At 40.4% G+C, this 11,076-nt stretch overlaps 1 protein-coding gene across 1 annotated transcript in view; it reads left to right on the plus strand.

Moving 5' to 3' along the window:
- Nucleotides 1–10,677, plus strand: part of LOC138742112 (POU class 2 homeobox associating-factor 2) — a 41,609-nt gene extending 30,932 nt beyond the window's left edge. Inside the window, exons 4-6 of the mRNA XM_069896297.1 lie at nt 3,048–3,093; nt 5,569–5,876; nt 10,109–10,677. Coding sequence (XP_069752398.1) covers nt 3,048–3,093; nt 5,569–5,876; nt 10,109–10,543 — 789 coding nt within the window. The 3' untranslated portion in view covers nt 10,544–10,677. The remainder of the gene's footprint in view (nt 1–3,047; nt 3,094–5,568; nt 5,877–10,108) is intronic.
- Nucleotides 10,678–11,076: the final 399 nt, after the last annotated feature.

Raw genomic sequence — 11,076 nt, forward strand, 5'->3', positions numbered from 1 at the left:
GAACAGATCAGAATTCAAAATTGAAAGTACGGATTTGAACCACCATAACTTTGAAAAATCATCTCAGACCATCGTAAGTAAGGGAACACCTGTAAATGGATGTAGAACAGGCAATGCTACAATCTTTCCCACCCAGAGAAAGGCTGAAAATTAGTCATGGGATGAGATTTAAATGTTTTCTCCAGCTTGTGTAGAGATCTTGGATAAGAAGAATTGTTGCTTGACACAAGTTTTATCAGAGTTTGTTATTCTGACAGTCTGTGTAAAATCCGCATCATCCAGCAGATGCTCCGTTCTTGCTGCCACCATCAAGAAAGAGGTTTATGGGGTAGGTGTCACAAGACTCGCACCACCAGGTTCAGCAACAGCTGCTACCCCTCCACCATCAGACTCCTCAACAACCAACTCAATCAGGGACTCATTTAAGGACTCTTACTTGTGCACTATTGATATTTTTTCTCTCTATATTGCACAGTTTGTTTACGTTTCTTTATTTGTTTACATGTATCTTCTTCAGTTCAGTTTCTTGCACTACCAGTAGGTAATAATTCTGTCTTGCCTGCAGGAAAAAGAATCTCAAGGTTGTTTGAAATGCCATATATGACAATAAATCTGAACTTTGAATTTTGAAAATGTGAACTGCAGTGTGAATTTGTCGGATGTGTTTCTCTGTTGAATTTGTCATCTTGATCTAGTTGTTGGGAATACAATTTCCAAGCTTCCCTATCACACATATCTCTGAAATTCTACTCCCCTCAACAGTTAGAACATAGAACAGCACAACCCAATACTGGCCTTTCGGCCCACAATGTTGTGCTGACCTCCTCCTCCTGCTTAAGGTGGTATGTGGGTGGAAAGAAAAAAGTTTAAAAACCACTGTTTTAATCATACCTAATTGACTCGATATGTGCACAGTTACATAACTCCAAAGGAAATGGGCCAATGACAATTTTTTCAAGCCAAATATTTCAGTAACAATTGGGCCTAGAGCAGTGGTTCTCAACCTTCCCTTCCCACTCACATCCCACCTTAATCAATCCCTTACTAATCACAGAGCACTGATGGCACAGGGATTATTTAAAGTGGGATGCAAATGGAAAGAAAGTGGTTGAGAACCACTGCTCTAATCCTTCCCAATCTCACAGCCAATATCTTGTGATTTTGCTTTCACCCATGTACCTGTCTAAGAGTCTTTTAAAATGTCCCTATTTACCAGCCTCCACCACCACCCATTCCAGGCACCCTCAGTATTAAAAACTTACCTCTGAAGTCTCCCCTAAATTTTCCTCCCTTCACCTTAAACTGATGTCCTTCATTTCCAACAATAACAACTTCCATTTATATAGCTCCTTTAACATCACACAAAGGTCCCGAGTGTATTATCAATTCTAACATTTTTACTATTTAGTTTCCAAAATTTATTATTTGAAGTGACCTATTACTTTTACATATTATTTTGTCTTCTGTTGATATTTTCTTACTCTGCCAGTGTCCTTAGTATATTCTATTTAAGCTATAGTAGTTCAGGGATATATTGCCTTCCAATCCTGAGGGAATCCAGTACCAATTTAAGCTTATTTTTTTGTCCTATAATAAAACAGAAAATATAATATTACACAAAATTTCCTTTAGTCTGTTGTGAGGCAGATAAAAAGTTACTGTTAGCATTGCCTGGTGCCCTTTACAGTTAAGAGGAGCCAAAGTCATTGAGTCACTGAGCGTATGTGGATTCACCCCAATGCTCCTGAAGCCTCTGCTGCTGCACAGACAGCCTAACCCTAACCCTAACCCTAACCCTAACCCTAACCCTAACCCTAACCCTAACCCTAACCCTAACCCTAACCCTATCCGCTGGCAACCTGAGCTCCAGATCCAAAGCTCCAATATGATCAGGAAGTCTTCAGAGCCCGAGGCCCTTCGGGAGCTCTTCTCGCCCTTAGCACCCTCACTCGGTAACTGATTCACCTTTATACTTCTGGTGGCTCATGCTTTGTGGCCTATCAAAGAACTCCCTCTCACAATCCCCTGATAACATTCTACCTTAGCCAGATAATACATTCATTTCCTTCAGGAGAGCAGAATACAAGGCAAATAATTGTCAGGAGCTCCCAGTGCTAACGACCAGCACCTGAAAACATTATCTGTTGCAGCATGCAAATTTTGCTCTTATTATGTTTGCATAAAAATTATTCCAGTGGAGGGTGAAGGGTAGAGCTTGCCTTATGGAGAGGAAAGGAGTAAGCTGATATTGAGGCAAACTCCTGCTGCATTTTATCTCTTTATCATTCTGGGAAGAATAACAAACATCAAAAGTGTGCAGTAAATGGCAAGACTCTTTGAAGCATTGATGCACAAAGGGATCTTGGTGTGCAAGTTGATTGCTTCCTGAAAGTGCAAATAGAAGAAGATTGGGTGTTAAACAAAGCAAATAGTAGTCTTGCTTTCAATGGTCTTGGCATTGAATATAAAAGTTGGCAAGTCATTTTGCAGCAGTTTAGAACTTTGATCAGGATGTATTTGGAATATTACGTACAGTTCTGGTCACAACACTAGGAAGGATGTGGAGGCTTTCGAACCTGGATTTGATCGTATTTGCCAGAAGGAGAGGTGGACAAACCTGGGTTGTTTTCTTTGGAGCATCAGAGGCTGAGGGGTGTCCTGATAGAAGTTTATAAAATTATGAGAAGCATAGATGTATGGTTGGAGTAATTTTCTCAGGATGGAAGTGTCAAATACTAGAAGGCATGGGTTGAAGATATGATGGGAAATTTTAAGGAAGATTTGCAAGGTCTTGCTTTATTCATGACTGCTTCCCTTTGTTTTTGGCAGTATGTCCATCTTTGATCACATTTACTCCCACAAATCATTGTGAGAAGTGTATCCTTATAAAGAAAATTAATTCAGAGATGTTCTGAGTTGTAAATCGATGCAACAGGAGTTTCTGCCAAATTGTTACCCTACTTCAAATGTAATTGATTAATTGAACTGAATATGCATTGATTGCATTTAACAATTGTAGTAGCTTTTTTTTTCTCCTTCCTCTTTAGACAGGGACAAACTCTTGTCAACCATTGTCTTATGTCCAAATGTCGGGTAAGTGAATTTTCCATCAAATACTTGCAATTTGCTAAAAGACTACGAGAGGCATATGATTTGTGGTTTTCCTTCTATGCTTGGTGCCTCCATGGAGGCCAACTAATTGGGTGCATGTAAGAAACAGGCATACAGGTTATTGAGTAGGAAGGGGATCAGAGGTGATGCAGAGAAGGCAGATAAAAGTTGAAAAGGATAGTATAACCATGATGGAATGGCGGGGCAGATCTGATGGACCAAATGGCCGAATTTGGTCCATGATGACAATGAAACCCTCATGACAAACTGAAATGAAAATTCAGAAATAACAATGATCTGTATTTATTTCTTCCTCTCTGAATTCTGACACATATTTGGTCACTGAGTATCACTGAGTTGCAGTAAAAAAAGAATGCAAAGGAGAAAACTTGGCAATGGTTCTGTGAGGCTTTCTTCACAGATATTGCAATAAAATACTGCATACATACATTATTGATGGAAGAACCCAAGATGTATGGAATGGAGACAATGCTAGTGTCCAATAAATTCCTGTGGTAGACAATTCAAATTGTCTTTACTTTCTGATCAGTTCATAACTCAACCCACTTCTGCTATTGTTCCTGCTTAGGAGAAGACAAGACTCGATGCCGTACAATTATTGTGAACAACACTATTGGCTATTCTATTGGTCTTTTAAAAAATTTAAATATGCTGCACGGTAATGGGCCTTTCCGGCCCAAGAACCCATGCTGCCGAAATACCCCATTAACCTACAACCCCCGTATGCCAGGGTGGGAGGAAACTGGAGCACCCGGTGGAAACCCACTCTGACGCAAAGAGAACGTACTAACTCCTTGCAGACGTGATTCTTCCTTATTGAGCCCCTGAGTTTCTGTGAAATGTTTATTTTAAATGAAACACAGCTAAATAAATTGCTGGCTTTAAACAATAAGTAATCCTATTAGAGAAGGCTTGCATTTACAGAGAATTACCTTCTCATTCCACTTCAAGCACATTATAATGAGTGGCTTTCTTTGAGGAAATCAGTGCAGATAATTGCAGTTACAGAACATCAATGCAGATAAAGCACATCTCTTTCGTCAAAATAGAAAAAAATTGTAGGGGCATAAAAACAATAAAAATCAGAATCAGAATCAAGTTTATTGTCATGGCCACGTGTCATGAAATTTGTTGTTTTGTGGCAGCAGTATGGGGCAGAACAATTTAATGTGTGACAACCTTCTCTGCAGATCGTTAAATAAAAATACTTGTATGAAATCCTGCAATACCACACATCCAATTTAATAATTTAATAATAAATTAATAGCTCTGTAACCTCCTTTGAAGAAGACCGCAGAGCCTACCTCACTGACAAAAGGCAAAGGAGGAAAAACCCAACACCCAACCCCAACCAACCAATTTTCCCCTGCAACCGCTGCAACCGTGTCTGCCTGTCCCGCATCGGACTTGTCAGCCACAAACGAGCCTGCAGCTGACGTGGACTTTTTACCCCCTCCATAAATCTTCGTCCGCGAAGCCAAGCCAAAGAATAGCTCTGTAGCAAAGTGGGAAAGGAGCCTACTTAGAAATGACTGTTCTGTGACTATTCTGTGACTGGCTACTTTTTTCACAGACATTTTAGACATAAGCAAGCATGAAGTGTCTGTGCTGTGTTAATAGTAACGCCAATGGCTATGATCTCTCCCCAAATTCTCAAGGCTGAATCTATTCAGTCTCTTGGAAGAGCAGAATATCACTGGGGAGCATTGTCAGAGTTCCAGGGCAAGATGATCTCACAGCAAGGGAAAAATAACTGCTGGAGAATTTCACTGAAGATAACAAAATTAGACCTCGACTGGAGGCATTACATGTAATGCAGCTGCTTCACAACTCCAGTGTCTTGAGTTCCACCCTGACCCCAACCTGTGTGCAATATGCATGTTTCCCTTTCCTCCCACATCCCATTGGCTTCTGTAAACTATCCCTGGTGTAGATGGGGACAGTCAGGGGGATGTTGATGGGAATGAGCTAAAGGGAATTACAGGAAAATAACTCCCCCTCCCTCACCTGCCCCCACTTCCTGCTGCCCAATTGTTCCAACATCCAATTTCCTTTTAATGTAAAGGCCACTTGGTCATAAACTATTGTCTTCCCTGCATTGATCGTGAGCCTACAAATGATCCCAGAATAATTTCTGCCCTCGGGTGTGCTTCTGTCACATACTGGGACAATGATAATGGTGCATATGTTGTGAAACAAGTTCAAACTACTTAAAACAGTATTTCAAATTCTCTATAAAGATTAAAACTACATGGAGAACAATTGCATTTGAATTCTTGGAAATAGATGTAATAATGATTTTATAGAGTGTTGACTTCTATTTCCAATGAATAACATTTTAAAGTGCTAATTGGAATATTTTGTAATGGCTAGAAATGTTGACTTTGAATGACTGGCAGTAATGAGTAGTAACACATTTCATTTCTATTTCAATAGGTTCTCATGTCATGCCAAGCTTCTACGGTGTAAGAAGATCTTATCTATCAGATTATGACCTGCCCCATTGCCATTCATCGAAACAGTGCTCATCAGATGTGTATTCCTCTTCAATGGGAAACAAGTCCTTCGGGTGTGACCCACCAGCAGTATCTGGGTATCAACATCTGTTTGATCCATATATAATGGAAACATTTGGAGATTACCGCTCACCAGCATTCCCATCTGGAACAAATTCCATTTTCACACCTCAGCCTTTCACACCTCTCGTTTCTCCTTTTCCCAATGAGTCATCTCATTTCCTGTTGGTATGTACTTTTCCATCTTGTTTATGACTATCCTGTACTAATGGGCAGATCAAAGGCTTTTGAATTTGTGCATGGACTGAGCAAAATCTTGCAGGAAAATTCAAACCAGAGATTGGATAGCGTCATTCTACAATTAAATATATTTTGGGTCTGTGGATCCCTGCTTTAATGGGCTTCCTACTAAATAATAGATATCCTAGAATTATGGTAAAAATTGGAGTAACTTGATACATATGATTGATTCATATGATAATACTTCCCATGCGATGGTGGCAACAGTGGTTTGGGAATTAGTAATGAGAATCCATAGAGTCAGAGAAAGCTACAGCATGGAGACATGTCTTTCAGTGCACTGAGTCTGCACTGACCATCATCGATCCATTTTACACTCTTATTAATTCCCCCAGACTCTCCTATCCATTGACAGTAGGGAAAATCTACAGAGGTCAATTAACCTGTTATCCAGCATTTCTTTGGGATATGTGAGGAAGTCAGAGCACCTGATGGAATCCCATGCAGTTGCAAAGGGGACATGCAAATTCCACACAGACAGTGCCTGAGGTCAGGATTGGACCTGATTTTCTGGTGTTGTGAGGTGGCGACTCTATTGTACCACCATTTTACCCTGTCAACCACATTTCGTGATACATTTGATCACCAGTAAAAGGCTTTTTGTTGCACTATAGATTTTTAAAAATCATATTATAATTATAGATTTAAAATATCAATACAGCAGAGCAGGAGGCAATTTGGACCATCAGTACTGTTCCTATGGAACAATCTATTCAGTCCTATTCCACCTGTTTGCTGAATCCATTGAGGATAGATGACATTAATATCGACTTCTCTGGCATTTGTTAAAACCACACCCCCCCCACCCCCAACTTCTTCCCCTATCACACTCCCCTAGCTCCGTCTCTCTTCCTTTTCCCTGTCTCCTTTTATAAAGACATAATCAATTCTCACCTCTCCTCTTATCATAGCCCATTAACACCTTTTGTTGGTCTGGACTCTTCCCCCCAGCCGGCATTGTCTCTATTCTGAGATTCCCATTTTTTTGCTCATTCTGTTTATTCCGTGAAGAAGGGCTCAGGTCCGAAACATCGGTAATATTGTCTCCTATGGATGCTGAAAGATTGGCTGAGTTCTTCCACTATTTCAATGTGTTTTACTACAATCGCAGCATCTGCAGACTTGCGTTTCATTTCCCCCATTGAGGATAGAGTCTGTTTCCATCTCTCTTTATCACTCCATTACTCTTCATCACCCAAGTAGTTAGTACAAAGCTATTACAATACCAGTGACCCAGGTTTGAATCCAACACTGTCTGTAAGGAGTTTATTTATGTTCTCCCTGTGTCTGCGTGGGTTTCCTTTGGGGGCTCTGGTTTCCTCCCACCCTACAAAATGTACAGGGTTGTACGTAATTTGGGAGTATTTGGACAATACACATTTAAATGGCTGGAATCTGTGTCTACTTTGTTGTGGCTACATTAAAAAAAATACTGACAGTGAGTTCTCCATCACAAATAATTACCAGGTTATTAATAAAGAGTTTTCCTCATGTCCCTCTCCATGCCTTTTAACCTTTGAATTTGAATACCTTGGTCATAGTTATATGTTTAATTTTCCATAGAGCATATAACTCAAGGAAAGTAATTTACATGATTAGTGATTATAGTGGAAGAAACCAGCTCGCATTAAAGCTAAAATCTACATCAGAGAAATCTACCATCTCTGCCTTCCAAAATGAAAGCCCTTTGGAGCAAATTCCTGAAACCTGTAAATGTATCTTGGCACAACACCTTTACTTAATCTGGTTTAAAAGTTTTAAGCCTGAAGGAGGTGAACAAGGAAGTATGTCTAGAAATACCATGGGTGTTAGGGTCCTGTAAAGCGTAATGCAGAAGCCATACTGCACCACAAAATGTTAATTAAAATAAATGTCTGAGAACAGAGGGCAGTAAGTCAGCAGATTGATTACTTGCCTGATTTATAGTTGAAAATAAGTAATACAATTGCCTGCAAAATATCAGCAGTAATTGAAGGAACGTTAATGACTCGAGGCAAAATCATGAAGTGTTTTTAGATATACAGCACGTTCTTCAATTTTTTTTTAGATACTTACAAGCATTAAAATAGTTGGCAGAAGAATCAGCTCTGATGATATTGGTAAATACAGTCTAAAACATTACTTTGTACTTGAATGTCATGCTGCTTGCAGAGAGCTACACACCTTTTAGGGGAGTGCAGTGACAGAGATATTCAAATACTTGCCTGTAAAATGCCATTAATTGTCAAGAAAGTCCTGCACATCCTGCCTTAAGTCATTGGGTGGCACATTATGGGAGCTCTCTCATTGTGAAGCCATAAACCACATCATGGGAATAATTAAGCCTCTATAATTAAACAGATGAAGACATTGAAGTATTGCAGTCAAAGGAAATTAACGGCGCAGGAACATCACCTTTAGCCCAAATTCTCCATAAGTCTCCCTGGCCTCCACCCTGCCTCCTCCATTGAAGTCTATTCCTTTCTCCTTCATACTTATGATTAAATGGTGGGTCAGACTCGATGGGCTGAATAGCCTATTTCTGCTCCTATGTCTTATGCTCTTATTCTGCCTTTCTTTAAAGACATATGTCCAATTCACTTTAAAATCTCGAGGCAAAGATGTTTTCTCCTGAAAATCCCCTTTGTTGTGAGTTGCGAATAATCTGATGTTAATGTGGAGTGTATGATGCAGTGTTAATACAACCAGTGCTCCTGGATTTCATCCTGACCTCTCTCTCTCTCTTTGTGGAGTTTGCATGGTCTTCTGAGACTATTTGCACCCCCCCAACCCGTTTTTGGGGTGTCTCCTCTCACATCCCAAAGACATGCTGATTGTTTGTTAAAATGGAAAATTGCCCCCTAGTGTAAGTGAGCCCAAGAAAATCAGGGATTTTTTTTGTGGACAAATGAGAGAGAATAGGTTACATGGAGTAAATTGGGGAATAGCACTGAGGAATGTGTTGGCATTAGAGAGTTCCCAGAGGAGGTTCACAAAATGACTCCTGGAATCAATGGGTTATCATATGAGGAGCGTTTGATGGCTCTGTGACTGTCCTCACTGAAGTTTAGAAGAATGAGGGGGTTCATTGAATACTGATATGCCTGGATAGAGTGACTGTCTCCTGTGGTGGTGGAATTTGGAACCACAGGACACAGTCTCAGAATACAATAATGTCCCTTTAGAACAGAGATGAGGAGGAATTTCTTCACCCGGAGGGCGGTGAATCTATAGAATTTGTTGCTATGGAGGCTATTTTTGAATTAGAAGCAGATAAGTTCTTGATTAGGAAAGGAATCAAAGGTTATGGGGAGAAGGCAGAAGAATGGGGTTGAAAACGATAGTAAATCAGCCATGATGGAATAGTGCATAGCTCGATGGACCAAATGGCCCAATTCCACTTCTCTCTCTTACAATCTTATGGGTTTAAATCCCACACCAGAGGCATGAGCACTGGACACATGAGTATCATCTTTTTGAAGAACCTTTATATTGTGGTCTTGTCTTCTTTTTCACAGAGCAAAGTGTCGCTCACATGGAGTAAAAGGTTGCTTGGCTCTACTATTTCAAAGAGTAAGGTCGCTATCCTTAGTATCCTGGCCAATATTTTCCATTCCAATCAGAGTTAGATCTTAATTCTATCGCTGTTTTGAGGGATTTGCTGTGTGTGAGTTGGCTGCCACCTTTCTCCAGTTCAAAAGACATTTCAACAGGTACATGAACTGAAAACGTTTAGAGAGATATGGCCAAATACGGGAGCTCAGGTAGACAACTTGGTCAGCACAGACAAGTTGAGCCACAAGGCCTGTTTATAAGCAGTAAACCTCTATGATTTTACTAGTGATAACACATGAAAAGAATTTCATTGGTGTGAAGAACTATGTGACCCATTGAATGGGCAATGAAAAGAACTCTATAAATCCAAATGTAGTCTTTGTAGAGTTGCTCTGATTTGTTTCCATAGATTGTGTAATAATAGTCATGTGGTCATACAAGAGCTCCAGCTCACTTTAACCAAGCTTTTAAACAACAGCCCATCTGTGACTAATTCCATTTCCCCCACACTTTCTCCAGAGCCTTGTACGCTGATTCATTAGCTCTTTAAGAAACTTTTATAAATAATTGTGATGTTAGATGTTAAATGTTCTCAAATATTTCACAATTTTATTCTCCTTCCACAGAGAGATTCATGGGACAGTGTGCAAGAAAATGTCAGCCAGGGAGACACCATTTGCGACACACTCCAGCAGATGCAGGCGGCACCGCATCAATCACAGCACCACAGCAACCACTCCCTGCCTGACCCTGACTCTGCTTCTCCGTCCCAGTACAAGAGTATTGCCCGGAACAGCAGCGACCCTGGCCAGAGCTCCCAGCCTTACACACTTCACCCACTGGAAGAGATGCATTTTGCCTCTGGTTACTCAGCCACTTCTGCCGCCTACGGGTGTGCCCCATTCATGACTGTACCCTCAGAGCTGGCAGCCAAAGCCACCCACTTATCATCTGAAGAGCCAGCTGACACCACTGCCACTTCCATGCTTGACATGTCCTCCTGGGCTAAAGAAGATGCCAGTGTCAGCTGGCCTTTGTATGAAGTTAGGCGGGCCTATTAAAACATATTGGTGGCCCAATAAATTGTAAATCTAGTTGGATGAAGGGCTGTAATTCTCTACATCAATCTGTAGTGAGGGAAGTATAATTAAAAATAAATTCACTTTTAATCTTGCATTAGGAAAGGACCTATGATTGTTGGACTATATCTGTGGCAGACTTGGGGGCCACAGCACACTTAAGCAAAAGCCTCACATAACATAAATATTTTTTATGTTTTTTATGCAGTTTAGTAGGTGAGAAGTAGAGAAGAAACCAATTAAACTTGACTGCTTCACAGGGAAGGGGGCCTATAAACTTTGAGCAGAGGCTGACCAGGGAGGGGAAGGGGCAGCGGGGGAGACGCAGAGCCAAAAAAAAGGTTGAGAAAATGTTACTCTATCTAACATTGTGTATCATTTTTCTCTTTATTCGGATAAACAGGGAGCAGAAATTTTAGATGCAATTATTATTGTTGGAGAAAAATGTTTTCAAGAGGCCAAAGCACAAAATAGAAATTGCTTCAATAAAGGCTGATTTATTGAGGCAAATGGCT

The sequence above is a fragment of the Narcine bancroftii genome, chromosome 8 (genome assembly GCF_036971445.1).
Source record: "Narcine bancroftii isolate sNarBan1 chromosome 8, sNarBan1.hap1, whole genome shotgun sequence".
Lineage (NCBI taxonomy): Eukaryota > Metazoa > Chordata > Chondrichthyes > Torpediniformes > Narcinidae > Narcine > Narcine bancroftii.